Source organism: Idiotropiscis lumnitzeri, chromosome 1 (genome assembly GCF_059441095.1).
Source record: "Idiotropiscis lumnitzeri isolate Australia: NSW breed Sydney's pygmy pipehorse chromosome 1, RoL_Ilum_1.0, whole genome shotgun sequence".
Taxonomy (NCBI): Eukaryota; Metazoa; Chordata; class Actinopteri; order Syngnathiformes; family Syngnathidae; genus Idiotropiscis; species Idiotropiscis lumnitzeri.
The window spans coordinates 10,314,560-10,338,053 of NC_142391.1; the positions used below are offsets into that span (position 1 = coordinate 10,314,560).

Below are 23,494 nucleotides of genomic sequence, written 5' to 3' on the forward strand. Positions count from 1 at the left end.
CTTTTGATGTTTGAAAATAAATGTCTTTTTTGTCCAAATTCATTTTAGTCTGATTGGAGGATTTCACTGCATAAAGTTGCCTCATGTGGGGCAATTTAAATCAGTGATTTATATTTTGGAGGTCACTGGTGATTGTTTTTTTTATTCTGTACTTATTCCACAAGTTTGCGCTGACGAACCAAACCAATGTTAAATAGCAGTCAGCACAGACCTGCCACTCTTTAAAGTGCCTCTGATTAACTTTCCAAAAACTTTTCCAGATTTATTTTTTGTTTGTTTGTGTGTTTTCGAAGAATCCGAAAGGTTTTGTGCTGATACTGAATGCTATTTTTAATTATCCATAATTCCGTCCACTTATATGGCCCAGTTTCAGCTGAAGTAAAACAGCTGCAACAGTGTGATGAACAACTTGCTCATGTTGGAAGATGTCAGAAAGCAGTAGCAACAACAAAAAGTCAGGAAAAGCCTGCTTGAAAAACTGAACTTTTATTATTTTTTTTTATTATAATTCTTTCAGTTTTAGAAGGGTGTTCACACTTGTGCAACCACATTATGCTGGTTGTTGTTTTTCTTTTTTAAATTTCACGTTTCAAATAGATTTGAAAAAAATCAGTTGAATTGCCCTGGTTATTGTCCACTTTAAGTGGAAAAAAAACGTTTTTTTAATTTTTTTATTTTCCTTAGAACCTTTTATGATGAAAACTGTGGGGTGTGTAGACTTTTTCTGTCCACCGTGTACTGGATGTTAAGTTAGTGACATTTTCTCAAATTATGGCCAACATCAGGAAGATGAGGGAGAATTAAAAAAAAAAAAAGATTACAGGAAAAAAAAATTTTAATCAAATACTTTTAGCATATAATTTGGTCTTTAGCAGTAAAAACACATGTGGGAAAAACATTAAAATACAATACTTGCAATTAAAAACTTATATATGTATATGAATGATATGGCAGGCTTTTTTAAATCAAAATTTAATTAAACAGATTTCATTTTAAAACCACTTACAGAAAGCTTCACAAATTCTCAAAACGTGCACTGCCTCGGACACAATGCATTTTTTTTTATTTTGCCTTTCTCCCTTTAATTTGTGATTTTCTATTTATGCCATGTGCAAATCTGACTTCAACTTGTATTTTTTTTAAATTGGATATCCTAAAAAAAATGCAAGATGCACACTCTTGTTTGACAGCATATCGTATTATAAATTGCTTGTGTATGTCATTCTTCCGCCGAGGAAAAAAAATATAAAATGTAATATAAATTGCAATCTATCTAAGTTTAAGAAAAACATTGACATTTTTACACCTCCTTTGACTTATAGTTTTTAACTGAAATTGCCAAGTTTTTTTTGGACAGCTCTGTGTATTTTGTTTCCACAGAATAACTATGAAGGCTACCTATCCAAGGGAGGTGTAGCTATCAAGGACAGAGCTGTAAAAGTTTCAAGTTGCATGACGTCCCAAAAAGATCACTTCTGTTAACTCACACCAACTTTTCTATTGACTTTGATCGTCGAAGACAGTTGTACACTTTCTGTACACGAGAATCAAGTGTACAGTATTGCTCCTTGGGGGCGGAGTTAAGCAACGTGACGTGGCCTTAATAAACAAATACAAATTAAACGTTTTTTCAATTATATTTTATTCGTCACTTTAAATTTAGCTACGGATACAATTGATTTTTTTATGTTGTATTAAAAATATACATGTATGCATATTTCCTTTTTTTCTGGCTCTGTACGGGTCTCTGGTGCCGTACCCCCCACGTCGACGTCATTCAGAATAAAAAAAAACAAACTAAAATGACAAGCCTTGCTTATGTAAACGCGACATTATCATGACACTGTGTTCTTGTAACTGAAAAGCCCCGACATTTCACAATTTTCGGTCCAGGTAAGGGCATTTTGTTTCCTCTGCGTGACTTGATGACAAGTACTTGTTGATGTGTTAGCCACCCGTAGCTAAGGCTAACTAGCTTATTAGCTACTGGAAGTTCAGCTCGCAACTGTTATTGTTGTCCTCGTCTCTTCTGAATTGAAAACTAAACAAAATCAACTCTAAATAAACCTTCCAGGGTACGAAATCGCTGGATAGTATTGCAAATTTATCTTTGCTTATCCCACAAACCTGTCACGTTGTGGCCATGTGACAGATAAAAGTGCCATCCAGATGTTGTGCTTTCATTTGTGATGAGCCCTAAAACAGTTGCCCATTGCCTCATTTGCCAAACAAACGTCTTTTAATGCACATTTCTTTGATTTCTTTATTGTTATTATAACACTTTAGTTACTATTTTGTTTTTGTTTCCCCCCTGGTTGTTTTTAAGATCAGGAAGTAGCAGCTTTGCCTTTTTAAAATAAACTGAAATCTATCTAATGTATTGCATTGTAAAATCAGTTTCATGCATGAAGATTAGGAGGTTTTTTGTAGTAGAGAGGGACTCTGAGCACTTTTAACATCTACAAGACATGTAACAAATAGCTGACTGCATGACTCTTGCCTTCAAAACTGCCTACTTTTGCATGTTGTTAACGTTGCACTGGCAATTTTCCCATGAGGTTGGTGCTTTTTTTTGTTTAACATATACACATGCTGCGAGGTATTCTAACCTTAAACAGATCCTGCACATTGATAAAAGGGACATTAGCCAGTGTTACACTGTAGAGTGTGCGTGTAGAAATAGCACACTGTTGCTTCGAATGAACCTAGAGACTTGAGTATTGATCTTCATTTCACCATCAGTGATCGCTTTAAAATAGCAGTATGTTATAATTTACTGTGGAACAAAAAAATATTTAAATGACAGTTTTTGACTCATCCTAAATTTTATTTTGGTTAAAATGATCCCTGTCATTGCCACTGTGACTGTGGATAACCTATTTTAGAGTTCTATATATATTGTTGGCCCAGCCAGGACACCTCCCGTCTTGTTGGCAAAGCGTTGGATGCCATAATTGCTGTGATGTTTATTTTAAGACGTAATGTTGTTATGCAGGCGGCACGGTGGCCGACTGGTTAGCACGATGGACTCACACTGAGAGACAGCATCGGGCGTGGGTTCGATCCCGGCTCCGGCCATCCTGTGTGGAGTTTGCATGTTCTCCCCGTGCTTGTGTGGGTTTCCTCCGGGTACTCCGGTTTCCTCCCACATTCCAAAAACATGCATTGTAGGCCGATTGAACACTCTAAATTGCCCCTAGGTATGAGTGTGAGCGCGGATGGTTGTTGGTCTTTGTGTGCCCTGCAATTGGCTGGCAACCAATTCAGGGTGTACCCCGCCTACTGCCCGAAGATAGCTGGGATAGGCTCCAGCACCCCGGGCGACCCTAGTGAGGAGAAGTGGTATAGATGATGGATGGATGGATGGATGTTGTTATGCAGACTAGCACATACATTTAAGTGGCTTCTGTGTGTGTTGTTTATTATTTTTTCCTTTTTCTATTTTTTTGTACGTTGTTCCAGTGTGAGCTCTCTGGCTCCATACCCACGCATACATGTCACTCTGTTAAGTATGTTAAAGACTTTACATTCTATATATTGTATATTATATGTACATTTAAAAAAAGTTAGATGAGAGATAAAAGATGAACGAAAATAGCATGGCTACTTAAAAACAGCCTCCATTTTAACCTGTGCTAGTGACCAAACTGATAATTGTTCACCTCCTGTTACTCATTCATTTCCACTCAATCCTTACACTATTGCACACAAAATAGAAACAACACAAATAATCCCCTTTCCTCCGAATCTGATGGTGTGGAGCACGCCCTGAATGGAATTGTAGTGCTGCCATTGTGTGGGGAAGCCATTGGGTGTAGGCCAGCCCCTCTCATCTAATATTCATTCTTGGGTGAAAAAAAAAAAAAGAGGTGGGGGGATGCCGCGCTTCATCCAGTCAGTGTTTGTAGATGCTTGTGTGTGTGTGTGTGAGAGCAAAAAATTAGTGTTGAAAAATCACCTTCCACTAAGGTAAGAGAAATCCTTATTTTTCTGTAAACTAGCATTGAACACTTGTTTGTTTTCTTTGGTGGCTTCTTCTGACACGGCTGTGATGTAGTCATCTCCATGTTGTGCTGGGAAACCAAGGAGCAGAGAGGGCGTGTCAACTGTTGCCTTGTCTGTCCACAAAGGATTTTTTTCCTGCTTCTCAGGCGTGACATTTTCCATGATGCGAATATAACAAGCAGGTAGAAATGGAATAAAAAGACACCAAAGTCAGTATTTGACTGCTTTGGTTCTTTGTGCTGTCTGCTCAACTATTATGTCAGGCAGTATTGACCCGAGCACGGGCTGCCTGCGTGTCTCCAGGATTATGTTGAAACATCGAGCTGCTTGTAGGAAGATCCCAACTCGGACCCAACCATCCATTTTCTATAGTTTATCCTTATTATTGTGAGCATGAGCTGGATATTATCTGGTGAGAAACGGGGTACACACCTGGAGTGGTCACCAGCCCCCGACTCTGCTGAATTATTAATGTTTATCGATTGTCTGAATCCCCCCCACTGTGAAGCGGCCATGTTTAATGGGCTTTTCTTTTGTTTGGTGAAATAAAAGCAGTCAAGACTTTTAATTATTACTCAGGGTGAAATTGTAGTTACACAAGCGAAATGACTGCACGCTGCTGCGAAACCAGGGCAAAGCTGCGACAAACACCCCCCCCCCTTCCCCAAATAAATCTTATTTCTGAACTTAAATTATGTATGCACTATGTCTGCTCCACGTCTACATCATCCAGCATCTTTTTTGTGAGATTTTGTAATGCTTGAGCCTCCTTTTGATCTTTTTTATCTTTAGTTTGACTTGATTAAAATGTTTTACAACTCCGCATTTCCTCAAATAGTGGCCTGGCAAGCCCGAAACACACTTTGCTATTGACACATGTTATAGATTTTATATTTGTTCTATATCGTTTTATTTATATTTAAATGTGAAAAAAGACGTTCATCTAATAGATGCCCAGTTGAGGAAATTGAATCTTGCCCACTATTGCGGAAATATTTGAAGCACAGAGTTGATCATGTCTTTAGCGGCTTAAAAGGTTCTCAGAGAACTTTGATGACCTCTTGACTGAAGCGCTGAGATCATGACCTTTTAAATCTTGTGAGTGGATACATTTTTCACATTTTTGCGGTATATGTTCTAATCCTGATCCTCTTTGCATCAAGGCTTTGGTGGAAATAATGACCTTGCGAACCTGTATGGCTAAAATGTACTTGATCATTCTTCTGACACAAATTGAATTTTCATTTTCATTAGGCTTTGCGCCACGTTTTACAGCTTGGCTCACCTTTCTTTCTGGAAGCCTTCATTTTATTGAAAAACTGCTGTTAAACTAGTACAATATTTGCCCCCCCCCCCGCCAAATCAGCTAAGTCCTCTAAAGTGGTCTTCCTCTCTCGCCACAGCGTTGTCCTGGTGTTGCCCTCTGAGCCATGGATACCACCACCTCCCTGAAGATGACCTCCGTGGCTGTCCAAAGTCTGTTCTCCTACGTGGAGGAGGAGAACCTGGCTGCCATCAAAGCACACTTGGACAAGTTCAAAGACGTTGACAGCAGGAGTGACGTAAGTTGCAACAACACTAATGTTTGGTTATTTTTACTTAAACGGAGTACATCCAGGGTGCTGTGTAGAGAAATGAAAAATCACTGAAATGTACAGAGAAAAATTATTGTAATAGGGTGACATTTTCTCTTTACATTTTGCAAACATAAACGGTGTATTTTCACCAAGAATTGTAACGTAACTAATCATGAATCTATTCCGTTTATGTCATTATGTTATTTTTTTTTAACACACCTGCTCTTGATCTCCTTTTTTTCCTCCCTTCAGAATGGACAAACTCCCCTTATGGTGGCAGCTGAGCAGGGCAATCTGGAGATTGTACAGGAGCTTATTAGGAGAGGAGCCAACGTTAACTACGATGATGTTGTAAGCCTGCACACGCACTTACTCAAACCTGAAATGAATTGAAAGCGTTCTGGAGAAGGTGGTGCGAAATGAGAAGCAACACAACACAATTACTTTTCTCTTCACAATTTCTAATGACATCATTCCATTCACTTTCATTTCTATTATCAACATGGTGCCAATGTAGGTTCTGTACAATGCAGAACTCAGCCAGGCACTCATTTAGCTTGACGTGTCGCTAGATGGTGGTTCCCATGGTAACAGTTTGCATCTTTGCACAGGACTGCTGGACAGCGCTGATGTCAGCATCTAAGGAAGGTCACATCCAGGTGGTGGGAGAATTGCTGGATAACGATGCTAACATGGAACACAGAGACATGGTGAGGATATTGACTTAAATAAATGATGGGTAAAGCAGTTAATTTCCCAATTGCTTCACTGACCAAAGCCGTTCCCCTCACATGCTTAGCATGGCTTATTTATCTCGCCAAGTTGCCAAACACGAAGTGTTACCGGTTTGGTGTATTTTTCAAAACGTGCAATTACAATTATGATTGGTATTTCTGTCGTGGCATGACGAGTTTAGAAAAGAAAAATTACAAATAAACTAGTAGTGTAAAATTGAGCTGGAAAGAGATGATTTTTCAAAAGATTGTTATGATACAATTTTCTGCAGTAAGGTCATAAAAATGTTTCAATTTTTTTTTTTTTGCAAACTCTTCCTTTAAGACTCCACCTGAAACTCTGAAACTCACAGAAGCAGGCACTAGGCGACAAAGGCAAGGGAAAAATGTCTCCTTGCACCTGGTACGAGTGAAAAGGAACAGCAACAGTGGCTGTGTTATTGTCTGATATAGGAAGCAAGAGCTCTGAAATATTAGGGCTCAAATATTGTCTGAAATGCATAACAATTGTGACTGCTAGCTCAATTGGGACATATTATTATTAGGAATGTAATAAAAAAAAGCCAACTGATTATTGTTTCATTTATTTATTAATTTTTCACATTTTGGTGATGGCAACGCAGTGCACATATAATATTACAAGTCTAAATGTAATAAACCATGTCTTCATTTAATGGCTATCAATGTGATGACCTGAGTGCTGCTTAAAGCCGCCGATCCATTAGCTATAAAATTGAGAGTACTACCACCACTCATGCTGTGATGGCTCCTTTCTTTTAGTAATCTCATTTATAGACCTCTAATGTTATTCATATGAGGTAATGGTAGGATTTGTCTCTGGAATAGAAACCTACCGACAGAACTGCAGCATGCATTTGCCTCTGTGTCCTGTCGCACAAATCACAATCCCCCTTGATCACTTAGCCCAGGTTAGTGACTCAAAGGAAGAGATGTGATCTGAGTCATTGGCATGTGAGGTTCCAAATGCACGCCGTGCATCACATTGAGATTATTTATAACAAAAAAAAATGTGTGGTGCTACTGTTCCCTTGGTACAATGTGTGTCACTCCACGTGTAAATAGCACATTGTATTGAGTCCCCCACACAGCACTACAAAGGTCATCTTTATTGTCTTGTAGCAGGTTTGTAGCCAATTTTGTCGTGCATACGTACATTTTATTCCATACCTTTTTCATGCTCGTATAAATGATATCTGTGGTTGTGTATGTCTTCTAACTAGGGAGGTTGGACTGCTCTCATGTGGGCCGCCTATAAAGGTCGTACAGATGTGGCACAACTGCTCCTGAGCAAAGGAGCTAACCCTAACATCACTGGTCAGGTACAAAGACTGGATATGCTGTTTTATATGGATATGTCATTAGAATGTGTTAGTTGTAACGTCGTATTTATTATCATGGTGGTGCCTTTGTTTTTTTGTTTTTTGTCTTTAAAAATATTTTAACTGTAATGGATGGTGATTTCTAAATAGAATTCCCATAAAATTCCCAGCTTGATATGAATAAGAAGATGGCAAATGGCTTGACATCATCCCAGTGTTCTGTCCCAACAGTATAGCGTCTACCCCATAATTTGGGCTGCGGGTCGAGGCCATGCTGAGATCGTCCATCTCCTGCTGCAGCACGGAGCTAAAGTCAACTGCTCGGACAAGGTAAAAAAACAGAAATGATGTACTTTTGTGCAATTGTACAGATTATTTGAATAATTATTCACCTTGGAGTAATCATGTAAATCTGTCTGTTTCCTTGCTTTCTTTTATAGTATAATTTAATCAATTCTGCAGTCGTACTGTACAATAACTTCTCCAAACATTTCAGTCACTCCTCCATTGTTGTGTTGTGTTCTCTTTGCAGTATGGAACGACACCACTGATCTGGGCTGCCAGGAAAGGTCACTACGACAGCGTGATGCACCTCCTGGCCAACGGCGCCGACGTGGACCAGGAAGGAGCTGTAAGTAGATTAAATATATCATATGACCGGCCAATTATGGCTGTATTACAGCCGCTGTCAAAATTTCCAACGTCAGTTTGGATTGTGCAGACTTGTTTAATATAAGACACTTACTGAGGAAAACTCATGTTCAGTCATATCATATATAATATATTATAAATCATAACAATAGGCATTTTAGCATTCAACTGTCATACAAGTCTACATATAAATTTACCAATGTAAATTAAAACTGAAATACAATGAAACAACTCATCATTTAAAGGCTGTTAAGGGATATTGGGCATATTTGCGGAGTGGGCTTCATACGTGGTCTGTTTTTTTAAATTTGTTTATTTTTTTTTACATGTATTTTCTCATTTTGCTAGCTTGTGTGTTTGATATTGAGCAGTGCTTCTCCAATAGTGGGGCGGCCCCCCTTGGGGGGGTGCGCATTGCGATGCTGAGGGAGGTGCGTGTGACCCTGGGGAACATGCTGTTTTCCTGCCGTACTACAATAAAGTGTAATTGCACCTCCACTCCAGTAGTTGGCAGTGGCGCTCTCCTTGCCTATTGTGCGCAGTGAGTATTATCTCTACGGTGTAGGTTTTTTTTTTTTTTTTTTGCAATGAAAATGCTATTACTTATAGTTGCTGTGGAGCGTGGGTGGTGGGGTGGGGGCGCAAATTATTTTCTTCTTGCTGGGGGTGGGGGGCTAACAGAAAATAATTGAGAAGCACTATATTAGAGTAATGCGACCGAGACAATTAGCATCTTGACATGCGTCAAGAGTCCATTGAAGATGGAGGTAACATAGAGAAGCCGGTCACCTTTCAAAATAAAAATATTTTTCAGCCTCGAATAATAATTAAACCCAAAGTATTGCAAGTTTTTTTTCTTTCGTCTGTTCAAAGTCCCGATGGGTGTGGACCACTACCCGAGTGGCGTGTTATGAATTACTTACATTTTTTCATATTTAAATAATTGTACTGCTCATATTGTATTGTATGCGACATTTTAAATCCACTAGCAAATTCCATTTTTGGGTTATGGTTTGACTGATCACATCATAGTTAATGACAAATGTGTTTAATAAGCACACAGCCTTGTTAAAGCTCTGGTATCCGCTTCTTTTTCAGAACTCCATGACAGCTTTGATTGTGGCGGTGAAAGGTGGCTACACCGAGGTCGTCAAAGAACTGCTGAAGAGGAACCCGAATGTCAACATGACCGACAAGGATGGCAACACAGCCTTGGCCATCGCTGCCAAGGAGGGCCACACCGAAATCGTACAAGATCTGCTAGACGCTGGCACTTATGTTAACATACCAGACAGGGTGAGACACATTGGACACTTGTTTTTCCGACATCCACATGGGAAAACAAACGCAATTCCCTTCGTACTGTTTTATCCCTCCAGAGTGGCGAGACCATGCTGATTGGAGCCGTGCGAGGAGGTCATGTGGAAATAGTACGAGCTCTGCTGAACAAATACGCAGATATTGATGTTAGGGGCCAGGTAGGAACTCCTCTCCCAATTTTTGTTGATCTTTTCCAGCAGGCAGGAGGCCTAATTGTTTTCACTGTAACTCCACACTCTCTTTGTTTTGCTCTGTAGTTACTTGAAGTGAATTTAAATCCTCAGCTGAGAGTTCATGCAAATATTTGCCTTTCAAAAACACACAAATGGACAGCATGAGACACATTTAGGCGTGTATTAGTGGAACTCTGACTTTAGAAAACTTTTGACCAATTTGTTCATGATTGAAAACATTTCCATTTGTTTTATTCGGTACATCGCCCATCTATCACGATGCTAAAATCATTAACTGTGCATGCAATGTAAGTCACATTTTAACACTCTTAACTGAAATACAAGTGCGAAACCGGGTTGAGAACTGTGATGAAATTATATAAAAAAAATTCTAACTCACATCATGTTTTCTAAGAAGAGTGTGTGATTGTTAGAAGGAGGCTTTCTGAAGGCAATCAATTACATGTCACACTTTTTTCAAACATTCCTATCTGGTATACAAGTGTATTATGCTCACTACTGTGTGTGGTGACTTTTTAAAAGCATTTAAACTGTGCGCAAAATAGACTTACATTTCCAACGGTCATTATCACAAAATCATTAATATTGAAAAATAAATAAATATTCAATATGTTGGCCTGCATTGTGCTCACTATTGCTCTTTAGTGTTGCCATTAAAGTTGTATATTGAATCCCACTGTTTTTTTTCCACATCAGGACGGAAAGACCGCCCTCTACTGGGCTGTGGAGAAAGGAAACGCCACCATGGTGCGAGACATCCTGCAGTGCAACCCTGACACAGAGAGCTGCACCAAGGTAAAACATTCCGCAGCCACATAGCATGTAATGTCACATGTCCTTACCACTTCTTCACCATATTGTGTATCTGGTCATTTTAGGAGGGAGAAACCCCTCTTATCAAAGCCACAAAAATGAGAAACATCGAGATCGTCGAGCTGCTGCTGGATAAAGGAGCGAAGGTGTCAGCTGTGGACAAGGTCAGGACTTTTAACTCTGAATAACTTAGTCCTTTTGTCATCTTTATTTCATTTGCCCTCCTTCTGCCTATGCAGAAAGGCGACACACCCCTCCACATCGCCATCAGAGGGAGGAGCCGAAAGCTGGCCGAGCTGCTGCTAAGGAACCCGAAAGATGGCCGCCTCCTTTACCGCCCGAATAAGGCTGGAGAGACGCCGTACAACATCGATTGCACCCACCAGAAAAGCATCCTCACGCAAATATTCGGCGCCAGTATGACTATTTGCTTGTTGCTTGTTTAGGAATCATTGGAAATACCCCGAGCCAGTCATCATTTTTTTTATCGTTAATCCCCTTCAGAACACCTCTCCCCGACTGAATCAGACGGGGACATGTTGGGTTACGACCTGTACAGCAGCGCTCTTGCGGACATTCTCAGCGAGCCCACCATGCAGCCGCCCATCTGCGTCGGCCTGTACGCACAGTGGGGCAGTGGGAAATCTTTTCTCCTGAAGAAACTCGAGGGTAGGTGCTCACACGGCATCTGAAATGTATTCGGGAAGTATTTGAATCGTGTTAATAGGACGCCTGGATCATCTCCAATTGTGTCTTAGATGAAATGAAGACATTTGCGGGGCAGCAGATTGAGCCGTTGTTCCAGTTCTCCTGGCTGGTGGTCTTCCTCACCCTCCTGCTGTGTGGCACAGTGGCTGTGATACTGGGCTTTACTGTTGATCACAAGCTGGCCATTGCCGTTTCCCTCAGCTTCCTTGCTTTGATGTACATCTTCTTTGGTAAAATGAACACTTACGACAGCGTCTCAGTCATTTGTTAAGGGCTCAGTGGATCCCAAAAGAATGTGACGACAGTGGAACCCCCGCATATTCGTGGGTCGGCATTTGTGAATCCGCCTGGCCTGCTATTCACAAATTTCTTCTTGGAATCTATCCACCCATAATTTTGCGGAAAGGGTGCGGGGGTGGGGTTTGTAAGAATTTGAAATGCTATTGAGCCTCTTACCAAGTGGTTTGAGATCATAGTTTGTGGTATATTTATGGTTATAACTCCTAATATAGGCAATCATCATTATGGTTTGGGTGACCCCCAGTTTTTATGGTAAATAGCTTTTTGTGGCCAGGCCGGTCCCGATCCTCCAGGGTGGGCTATGTTCTAATAGAAAAAAAATGCATTCAAATTCCTTGCTCGCTAGAGGGCGCCATTACACAACAAATTGCCAGATGCTGTTTGAGAAGAAATCATGTAAGAAGAAAACAAACGGCTGGCTTTTTGACTATACTTTAAGTGTGTTGATGCAACAATGTTAAAACATCAATTAATAAGCCTTGCCTGTTTTGTCTTTACTCCAGTTTTGGTGTACTTTGGTAGTCGACGTGAGAGAGAGAGCTGGAACTGGGCGTGGGTCATCAGCACCCGCCTGGCCCGGCAAATTGGATACTTGGAGCTTCTCCTCAAACTGATGTTTGTCAATCCCCCCGAACTGCCTGAACAAACCACCCGTGCGCTGCCTGTCAGGTGACAGTGACCCTCAAGACAAATCCAATTCAGCTTTAGCTATTTTACCTGAGTCTTTGCATGCGAAAACACTCGTTTCCTCTCTCATTGGTGACAGGTTCCTGTTCACGGATTACAATCGACTGTCCAGTGTGGGAGGGGAGACATCCATGGCCGAGATGATTGCCACGCTCTCAGATGCGTGCGAGAGGGAGTTTGGTTTCATGGCCACGAGGCTGTTCAGGGTTTTCAAGAATGATGAGATCCAAGGTGACTTTGCTGTCTTTCCATTATGACGCAAGCTTTAAACAAGTCACAACGGAACTGCGGATTTATATTTTTAATTGACTATATCCCGATTTAATTTTTATTGGTGAATGTGATATAAACAAACGTGTTTATTTGTACACTGGCGACAGTATGACAGAGACTTTCTATTACCAGGCATGTAAATTAGGACTTGACGCAACTGATGTTTACTTCCATTTCTGCATTATAACGTAGTTAAGGAAGCTGTTAATTATGATCGATAATACATCCTTCTTGTCCTCTCACCTACCAGGTAAAAAGTGGAAAAAGACATGCTGCGTGCCATCCTTTGTACTGTTCGCCTTGACACTTTGCTGCCTCATCGCCGGCTTAGCCTTGCTCGCAATATTTAAGGTGTGTTCAAAAGATGAGAAATTGCCAGAATATTTTTTGTTTGTTGCTTGTGTGGGCTTGTGACTCATCTGTGCTGTGCTTTGTGTCCAGGTGGACCCTGAGAACCTGACAGTGAATGCAGTGCTGATTGCAATGGCAAGTGTGGTTGGCCTGGCCTTGCTGCTCAATTGTAAGACCTGGTGGCAGGTTGGCGACTCAGTCCTCAACTCCCAGAGGAAACGCCTACACAGTGCTGCCGACAACCTGCACCAGCTCAAGAGCGAAGGCTTTATGAAGGTCCGTAAATGGATTGTATTGATCCCATCTAAGATAGACGGAATTCTTTGAGGTCGCAAATCAGATTGATTCGATATGCATTTCTGAGTAATTTACAAGAAAAATCAAATTATCTGCTTGTCCCTTGTAAATGTTTTGAAGCCTTTATTTGTCCTTGTCACGGCAGGTTCTGAAGCACGAGGTAGAGCTAATGTCTAAGATGGCCAAGACAATTGATGGCTTTACCCAGAACCAGACACGAATGGCCGTCATCATCGACGGGCTGGATGCCTGTGAACAGGACAAAGTGCTGCAAATGCTTGACACGGTGAGTGGTTATGGTCGTGGTTGTCACTGTTGTTGTTCAAGAATATTTGTTCCCATGAACCTCATTTTCTGTGGCTTTGAACACACACGCATACACGCTCAATTGGCGGACAGCCGTCCTGTTGTTCCCAGCTGCCGCAGCTTTTCCTTTAAGTTTAGCTTCCTGCTCCCAGCTGCTTTAATAGAATTATTCCACCTTTAGCCAAATGTTATTATTTTGTGGAGTGATCCCAAAGTAGATTGCAACCTCCTGTGTGCTAATTTAATCTTCTCATCTGTCTGAAGTAAGCGCGAGCACTGTGCTGAGATCACGATGTTGTTGACAGCTGCTGCCGAAACGGTGGTTCATCCTCCTGTGTGAAGTTTGTGTCGAAATGGTCAAGGGTTAACAAACCGTGAAAACACGCCATACAAACCCACGTCCTGTGATGCTTGTTAGCACCGTGGAAAATCCCCTATATATTGCTGTAAATACAAGATTTATGACATAGGTTCCTCTTTGTTGCATGAACTGGAGGAATGTTTTGAACAGTCCAGTTTTGATAAAAAAATCCTGGATGAATCAAAGTATCCACCTCTTTGATTAGATTAAGACCTTTTAGACTAAAAACTGTTCATCTCTCTTAAAAACAATAAAAACCTAAGACGTTGTTGACCAAGCAAATTTATGGAAGGGATTGTGACAAAGTTGAATAAACATTGGTTTTTATTAAAGGATTCCAGAAAATAAATAGATGTAGCTTCTGGTACTTTGATGTGAAGCCAATTCAGATGACCTTTTTCTTCAATAAGCACCACGCAAAATCGTTGTGATTATATAGAAAATAGATGATGAATCACAGTGCGCTTTGGGGCATAGCGAACCTGTGAGTCAAAAATTGCCTCCGCTACTTTTCTTGTCTTTCTTGTCGGGTTTCACATGCTCATCCAAATGTTCATCTAAATATTATTATGGTGGTATAAAAACAAGAAAACTACTACAACAAATTGTGAACTGCTATTCATAAACAAATTGGCTCTGCTTTATATTATGAGCCTTTGCCTGCCTGACATATTTCACGGCCGCTTCTCCTGCTAGGTGCGAGTTCTCTTCTCAAAGGGGCCCTTCATCTCCATCTTTGCCAGCGACCCTCATATCATCATTAAAGCCATCAACCAAAACCTTAACAGCGTGCTGAGAGACTCCAACATCAACGGCCACGACTACATGAGGAACATTGTCCACCTGCCGGTGTTTCTCAACAGCAGAGGTGTCAGCACAGCCAGGAAGCTCTGCATGGCAGCACCCACAAATGGTGACGGCTTAGCTGCAGAAGGTACATCAAAATGAGGACTTTTGGTAAATTAAAAAAATATACTTTACCTCATTCTACATTAATCTTGACCCCAGGATGGACTGAAGAAGTTGACAAGAAGATGTCACAGACTAGCCTGGGTCCGGACCAGGCAAAGTTTGGCAGCAAGACCGCCCTTAACCGGAGGGTAAAGCATGTTTTAAATCATTTACAATGTTAACCTCCGAAGTTCAACGTAGCCTATTTCAGGATATTAACTTCTAATTTGAACAAGTTTACAATTCATTGTTCCCATTTTATATTAATTGAAAGCTGTAATGAAACTTTAATTAACCATATAGGCAATGCTTCAGATCACATTTTAACTGTTAATAATACAACTGATGTGCTACCCATTAATATTAAAAGGGAAAAGACTAAGTTGTGAACTCACTTTGATCGTGAGTGACAAAATGACTACTTGGAAGATGAATCACTTGACATAAGACAAATCGCAGCTCAATTTCTGGTGCCTAGCACTTTGTAAATTTTATCTATATAGTCGAGTGCCAGTTCACAAGTTATCGCAAGGCACTTTACATATGGAGCAGATATACAACCATGGTCATGACATTTTTAGATACCGACTGTGGCCTGCGTGTACAAGTACGGGGTGATAGAGCAGTAGTGGGCAAACTTTTTGATTGGTGGGCCACAATGGGTTCTAAAATTTGACAGAGGGGCCGGACCAGGAGCAGATGGGTGGAGTGTTTTGGTAACCTCACCTCATCGGAGAAAAAAAAATACATTTAATTTTAAATGAAAGTGAACAAAAGCATTACAACAATATGTATTTGAAAAAACCACAGAAAAGAAAACATTAACAAGGTTTATTCATTTTTTTTTTTCAAGTTTGGCGGGCCGGATTAAAACGTTTAACGGGCTGCATGTGGCCCCCGGGCTGAAGTTTGCCCACACTTGCGATGGAGACAAGGAAACATTGGCTTTTTTGTACAAACCCAACACTTTCCGTGTGGCAGCCAGTGATTCAAAGTGATCTTGTGAGATTTCAACGGGAGCGAGGAAGTAGTGTGTACATCGTTATATATGATGCATGTTGCGATCACATAAATTAAGATGTAAATGTGTGAGGGTTGTTTGCAGCACGCGGACACATGCTACACGCGAAAGGGGAAAAAGAATACAGCTAGTGGCTATGTTGTTTTTTATTCTCTGTAAAAGTTTAAGATTCTCTTGGTATCGTCACCATCACAGATACACTTTGCAATTATTAGCGTAGAAAATGTTGATACCTCAAAGAGACCGCACAGATTTGTGATAGTGTTCACATTCCATTCTCCCTGGACAGGAAAATGTTTTCTACTGAGGGGTGTGACTAGGTGCCATCGAAACCCTTGCTGCTTTCTCATTTCCGTCGCCTCCTGAAGAGGATGCTTAGTGCAGGCGTAGTTTTGGCAGGCGGCGTGGAGGCCAGTGGACAGGAGGAGACACAGTGATATGTAGAATGAGAGAAGAGAGAGTGGGGTGCTGCGTGTGCAGCCAAGACTCCTGGTGTAATTGATGTAATGACTGTTTATCCTTCCTGCTGCGTCGCCACCGTCTAATGACAAGGCCGAGCGGCAGTGGGTCCCCGCGACAAAACACTGGCACCGGCTCTGCTGGCAGGAGGCTAAGCGACTCTGCTGCCGTCGCTGATGCCTTCCTGCCCCCTGCGAGACCTTTGCACAAACCCTCCACTTCCTCCCCCGCCTCACTTGTTTGCTAAACATTTTTTTTAAAGACCTCTGGCACTCTCAAATGCTGGTGCTAGCCCTTTGATTCATCCTGGAGGCATCCTGCCCTTCATTCTCTTGGCAGGAGGGGGAAATGAAAGAATGACTCATTTTCATGACTCATTCTCTAGTTTGAGCTATTGATTTTTAATACTGCGTAGGTAATATGTAAACAAATATTGTGACAGTTAGACTGCTGCTCGGAGGTTGAAGCATTCTGGGAATAATGTTGATTAAGTGCAGATTTAAGCATTGAGTAGATGCAGTGGTGCGTCATCAGGGCTAGCAATATATACTGATCTGATTCTAAAATGTGTTCCATTAATTTTTCAATCATTTATTCTATTAGTTGTCCTGCTTCTAATATGTTAATGTGGGTGTTAAATTTCTTTTTATTGAATAAATTTTTTTTTTTTGGTCCAATCAGATTATATGCGCTACCATGTCAGTGTAATCGGTGCGAGGCCTTCAGAATCAATTACTGCTGGTCAATTTAACTTGAACTACAAAAACACTATGTCTATTTCTGTCACCAATCTGATTCACCTCACTGGGCCAGGTGGCTGGCCCACAATGAGATCCCCATTTTTTTTTTGCCCTCTGATTGGTTAGCCAGAGTGAGCCCTGTTCGACTAACAAAGCACATCATAGTGATCTTCACACATAAATACATTTAATAATCAGCATCTCTAGTGAGTATGATATATCAATACATGATTGAATAAATGTTGATTCTGAACTAGTCCAGATAATGTGCGCGGCACAGTTGCTATTGTGTTTTTACACAGTGGTATTTAAATCTACAACCGCAGCATGATCGATTAAGTCAGGTAAAGGTTTATTGACCACAAATAATATCACATTGTCTGAGTTGTCAAATGGTCGCCTGCCTGCAAAGCGGATGTACAGCTTGAAAACTCTTAAGTCTATCTTTAACTTGGACCTTTTGGGCCCTGGCTGAGTGGTGGCCATATGTTTCATCTCCGAGAAAGAGGTCACAAGAGTGGTATTACGACTTCAAAGTCGACCAAAAGCCTCATCTTGGCTCATGACCATGGCAGCTGTCTGATATCATCACAGATGTTCTCCGGTAGATCTGTGTCAATAGCTAGCCTGTGTGTCATGTCATGACTTTTCAGCTTGGGACAGTGGCTCTTTGATTTGTTTTTCCTCTTGCAGTCACAGAGAGTTTTTCCCTTTAGCAGATTATATGACAGGAAAGGCTGCTGGATAAGAATGTGGCTGAGGCTTTCGGAGAGATTCACAATCATTGTTCTTTTAGTTTTGTTGTTGTTTTGACAATATTCTTAACACACCTCAAATTTGATTACATGTAAAAAAAAGAGTGAATTGTTTGCTTGCTGATGGGGTTTGGAATATAAGACATGTAGATTTTTATTTTGGCGTAATGTTTTTGAGTGATTTAGGCTGAGATCACATGGTGACCCTGAAGCCCGTCTCTGGGGTCACATGATGCCGCTTGTTTCAGTTTGCCTTCAGGGGTATACTGACAATTTATGACTAACAGGAAATCATTTTAGCTCCATCTAATCTACTGTGGGTCCTGTTTAGTTCACTTCACAATTTTTACTGTTAAAAATATCGTCAGTTCAGCATCCTTTCCCATTATGACTAATGTTATGCCTCTAAGCATGTAAAATAGTCAGTAGAGCTGACGTCATTTTTTTTAAAATGATGGCTATCTTTGAAGGACACATACCGGCGCCGCCAGATGCAGAGGACCATCACCAGGCAGATGTCCTTCGACTTAACAAAGCTGCTGGTGACTGAGGACTGGTTCAGTGACATCAGCCCCCAGACCATGAGAAGGCTGCTCAATATTGTTTCGATCACTGGTAAACACACACACTCCTCAATTTATCAAACTTTGTAATGACATTCTGCTTCATAATCATGGGCTCCCTTAACTATTATTATTATTATTTTCATTTTTGTGTATTTTTACAGTGTAATTACGGGCCATGTCTGCCTTCTTCTTAACAGGTCGTCTGTTGCGAGCCCATCAGATAATCTTCAATTGGGATCGTCTGGCGTCGTGGATCAATCTGACCGAGGAGTGGCCTTACAGGACGTCATGGATCATCCTATTTTTAGAAGAAAGTGACGGTGTGTCTGATCAGGTCTCTCTCAAGACAATCTATGAGAGGTAAGAAGAAAGAATGCGTTTTTGCAGAGGAATAAATAACTCAATGAACGAAATAAACTAAATAAATATATAACATAAATAACTTTGACCAGCAGGTGGCAGTAGATGATTTCCATTTCCAACAGCCTTAAAATGGTAATTAGTGCCACAGCTCTGTGCTCCTCATTTGGTATTTTGTTTTTCATTATGCATGCGTCAAATTATGACTCTATTAAAGTATGCGATCTAGATTAATGACTTGACATGGTTTTCTTGGAAGCGCTCAAATTACTCTCCTATGTCTTTGTTGGAGCAGCTAAGGGACGGTGTTATGTGGTTACCACAGCGGTGACATGACATCTTCGTGCATGTGCGCCCATGGATGCTCTTAGGCGGAGGGCCGTCGTAGGCTGAGTCGATGGGGTTTGGGCGCTGTTGTGCATCAGTCGCTGGCCTTTAAAGGTTGCACTCTGTCACAATACACTAGCGCCTACAACTCCTGCGGCAGGGAAGTGTCACACACACTTACTGTCAGCCGGTCAGCCAGTTAGATTCAACAGACAGGCTTCCTCCATCCACGGAGAACCACCTCCTCATTAGAACAGCATTTTTGTTTTTCCCCATTCGTGTCTTTCGACTTTGTGGTCATGAGAGGATGACGGATTCTGATGTCTTAAGCCTGATGACTTTTGAATATGATGATCTCTGCGACACTGCGATGTTATAGAAAGCAAACATGACATGCTTGCGAGAAAACGAATGTCCAACAAAAAGCTGCAATTTAGCAAAGCGTGGGTGTGAGCTCACATTTGCTCATTAGCCCTAATGTAACCATCTTCCTGTTCCTGACCAGCAGCGCTGTCTGTCTTCATCTTCCTCCTCACTGGGTGTCTTTCCAAATGGCCGCTCTGTCTCGATGTGGCCGTCGGACAAATGACGTTAATGATGATGACATCTTAAACAGGCCTCGCCTTGGGGCTTTAACTTGTGCACAAATCTTCCATTGATAAGACTCAGGTCTTTGCTTTGTGTGTCTTCAGATTCCTCTGTGTGAGTCCAAGGAAAGAAAAGCTGAAAAACCTTGCAACTTTTGACTGTGTACACCCAGTCACATTTGAATATGCTGTCGGGTTGCTCTATAAAATCAACCTAATTACTGCAATGGATTACATTTTTTCTTTTTGTATAACATAGAAATGTGGCATTCTCTGGAATATATAAACTAGTTTGATGTACCGGTAACATATAAACTAGTTCAACAGTTCAAAGGGCTCTGATACCGTTCACATTTTGAATCAATTCACCAAAACATTGACAAGAGCCAACGTGGTAAAAATAATGACTGGCCTAAATGTTGGATTATTGATTTGTGAGCTGACTAAAATTAGAGGTAAGTAGAGTCCTTTATAAATAATACCTAACTGGCATACAATGAGTGTACTAAATTATGTTTCAGCATTTTCATCATATTCTAACCTCACTTGTTGAGGGGCATCCAATGAAAATAAATAATACATATATATAAATATATATATATATATATCAAGTTAATACATAATAAATACTTATTCACCTTGCAAATTTTACTTTTTAGCAGAGCACTGAGCGAGTTCTTACACAGCAATACTGCACTTCCCCTGAGCGTTAATAAGTGAATATATTAGTGGTGAAGTGAATGTGGGGGTGAGTCAGCCCTTATAGGTCAGCTGTCGCCCTGCATCTCTGTCACAACGCAGCCGGCTCGTCCTCTCTTCTCCTCGTTATAAGCTTCTGAGCAGAACATCAGTGTTTTGTAATTCGTAGAATGGAGGAATTATGCCTAATAATTCTCAGAAGTCATTTTAAAATGCTTCTTTAGAGATCGAAAAAAAAAAAGGGCTGCAGGGTTTAATCCTTGTCAGGTGAGCTTTCATCTGTGTTAACTCATTCATGACTAAGTTAGAGGCGAATATTTTAAACATAGATGTTCTCAGTGATGGCAGACACTCTATCACTGTATATATATATATATATATATATATATATATATATATATATATATATATATATATATATATATATATATATATTAGAGCTGTCAAAATTAAAGCATTAACTCAGGTGATTAATCCAAAAATTTTATCTCAGTTAAATATTTCAACTCAATTAACTCAGTTTGATTTACTTAAAAAATAATTTACATACTTTGCAAATATTGTGCCATATTAGCTGTCTTTAGCACGTCTCAGATCAAAACATCGTGTTTAAGTTACCACTGGGCCTTGCAAACCAACACTGCTGGAATGTGGCGCTTGTGGGCTGTTGTGAGAAATTTTTCTAAGAAAAATGTCTGTAAAGATGTCTCCATTTAGATCGTATTCAATAATCCACGAAAGCTATTTGAACAGTTTTTGAATTAAATATACTTCATACTGGTTGATTTTGCATCAATTCCAAGAAATTATTCAAGTAAATATCTGTTACAAGCTTCGCAAAAAATAGTAGTTGAAAAATGTGATTAATCACAATTAATCATGGAATTTTCTGTGATTAATTAGTTAAAAAAATTAATCACTTGACATATATATATATATATATATATAAAAAAAAGCTGCCATCGACATTAAAGCCTGCAGTCACGTACAGGCAGTGAGTTCAGTAATATTTTACAACTGTAAGCAGAATAACTAACAAAGTAAAGCTATTCACGCTTTGAAGGTGCACACACTCAATATTGAGGGAACCGTGTTTCTACAGGTGATGTTGTAATTAAGCCACTGTGATTTAAAGTGGGGAACAATTTTTGTCATTGTGCGACAGAGTGATCTTAAGCTTTTTGGTGTTGATAATATCTGGCTAAGCCTAAATCAGGTAACGATCAATCTCGGCTCACCTGTTTTCTGAAGCTGAGCCATGATTGGTCGTTAGCTGAGCCCTGAGCAACTGTGATGTCATTTTCAGTCGACAGAAGTGACAAAATGGCCGCCCCCTGAGATGAATTTTACTGCTTTAATCATATTCCACAAACGCAATATTGAGCAGAATTAGTGACAGACAGATTATTGTCCGGGGCGATTATCGGGGCCGATATTTGGCATTTTGCCGCTTATCGGAATCAGCCTTTTTTTAACTTTCAAGGCCGATAAATTAAGAGCTGTTTTATTTTGGCTCGCTGTGGCGCACTTAAAAAGTTTTTGTTGCAGATAAATCTGCATTGCTGGTTCCTCTATGCAGGAGCTGTGAAATGTCTTTTAAGGACGCAAGGAGAAATGCTGAGCGCTAATTACCGTAACGGGTGTAGACCAGTACAGCTTCTAATCTGATGGAGAATGTGGAATCGGTTTATAACCTCAGCAATTTACATCATTAATGGCCGAAGGAGGAAGGGAGGGGCCGCAGCTGACCCAACTGATGCAAGGTAACATCAGCCGCCAATTATGTTCAATATGCAGCAAACGTGTCGGAGAAGTTTTGACTCAAAGCATTTAAACCGACCCTGATTAAAAAAAAGTTTGCGTGACAAGTCCTGTAAGGGAAATAAACAAATTAAAGTCTGAGCTGTGCGCCAGCGTTGCGGTCGGCCCGGCACACCGCCGCTGACGATTCAACATGAATTGAAGCAAGTCGTGTTTTTGGACAAGCTTATTACCATTCCTGTTTGTACTGCTGTTTTGTCGGCTCACACACTAATTGAATTTGAGCTCACAGCCTCGTGACTATCATATTCAGTGCTGTTGCACGTCTTCATCCTTTGCATCCTCTCAGGGGTCCGTTTTTCTCCAGGTTTGGCTGCCATTAGAGCCTTAATGACAACAAGCTAACTAGCGTCTCTCCCACTTCATGGTGATTGCCCAAATGCGGCCTACTACTTCTAAATACCATTAATACGCCTTTCCTGTTGATTTCCTTGATGTAGTTTCGAGTCATTACATTACATTTAGCCATTTAGTCCTTATGTAGATTAACTTCTGGATTTTCCTCAAGACTCACGACTATTATGCTTTAATTGATTGCATTTCTTCCGTGAACAGCATCATGTTGTTGCTAAATTAACTTTCCAGTGTAAGACCTGGAATTCCAAAATAATTATTATTTGACTCCCTCCAATTGAGTAGTCATTGAATAAATCACTGTTGGGCCTGCCCAATGTACTTTTTTCATCAACCGACAATATGTTGCAGGCACTGACTACGTCAATTACTACTATTCTGAACTGCAACATTAACCTCTCTTCGGCCATTTTGTCACTTCGGTCGACTGAAAATGACATCACAGTTGGGCAGGGTCTCAGGTAATGACCAATTACGGCTCACCTGCTTTCTGAAGCCGAGCAATGATTGGTCCAACTTTGATGTCATTTTCTGAAGTGACAAAATGGCCGCCTCCTAAAAAATGGGTGGATTTTACATCTTAACTCATACTCCGCAAACGCAATATTAATCAGAATGAAATGTGTCGACTAGTGGGCCTGCATAGAACATATTTTTGTAAAGAACGTATTTGGGTTGACTTCCCCTTTAATTGAAGTAAGTAATAGGGAATATATTAGAAGTAAGGAACAAAGTAAGGATTATCTTTTGAGAGCATTTCATTGTTGGCTATGGACTAAATTATTGTATCAGTCAATAGGTTATTTTGAAATGAGTTTCACTGGAAGTATGAAGCAGATTGATGATAATTCTGATTCAGAAAACATTATTTATACTTGCGGGGCAATTGATGAAATACTGAAATGTGATATTAGTGGTTAGCATGACTGGTTCCATT

General features: G+C 40.5%; 1 protein-coding gene across 5 annotated transcripts in view; it reads left to right on the plus strand.

The window, feature by feature from the left end:
• The first annotated feature begins 1,752 nt into the window (after positions 1–1,752).
• Positions 1,753–23,494, plus strand: part of kidins220a (kinase D-interacting substrate 220a) — a 46,638-nt gene continuing 24,896 nt past the window's right edge. For 3 of the 5 annotated variants that reach the window (XM_088316164.1, XM_088316183.1, XM_088316192.1), the window contains exons 1-23: positions 1,753–1,893; positions 5,409–5,567; positions 5,835–5,933; positions 6,194–6,292; positions 7,558–7,656; positions 7,888–7,986; positions 8,189–8,287; positions 9,406–9,603; positions 9,687–9,785; positions 10,518–10,616; positions 10,700–10,798; positions 10,874–11,051; positions 11,139–11,303; positions 11,393–11,572; positions 12,146–12,311; positions 12,409–12,560; positions 12,853–12,953; positions 13,044–13,229; positions 13,396–13,536; positions 14,614–14,851; positions 14,926–15,017; positions 18,314–18,458; positions 18,607–18,769. In XM_088316164.1, the coding sequence (XP_088172290.1) occupies positions 5,436–5,567; positions 5,835–5,933; positions 6,194–6,292; positions 7,558–7,656; positions 7,888–7,986; positions 8,189–8,287; positions 9,406–9,603; positions 9,687–9,785; positions 10,518–10,616; positions 10,700–10,798; positions 10,874–11,051; positions 11,139–11,303; positions 11,393–11,572; positions 12,146–12,311; positions 12,409–12,560; positions 12,853–12,953; positions 13,044–13,229; positions 13,396–13,536; positions 14,614–14,851; positions 14,926–15,017; positions 18,314–18,458; positions 18,607–18,769 (3,029 nt within the window). In that variant the 5' untranslated portion in view covers positions 1,753–1,893; positions 5,409–5,435. Of the gene's footprint in view, positions 1,894–3,873; positions 3,970–5,408; positions 5,568–5,834; positions 5,934–6,193; positions 6,293–7,557; positions 7,657–7,887; positions 7,987–8,188; positions 8,288–9,405; positions 9,604–9,686; positions 9,786–10,517; positions 10,617–10,699; positions 10,799–10,873; positions 11,052–11,138; positions 11,304–11,392; positions 11,573–12,145; positions 12,312–12,408; positions 12,561–12,852; positions 12,954–13,043; positions 13,230–13,395; positions 13,537–14,613; positions 14,852–14,925; positions 15,018–18,313; positions 18,459–18,606; positions 18,770–23,494 lie in introns of those variants that run through there. The other 2 variants (XM_088316173.1, XM_088316155.1) reach the window with 2 other exon arrangements.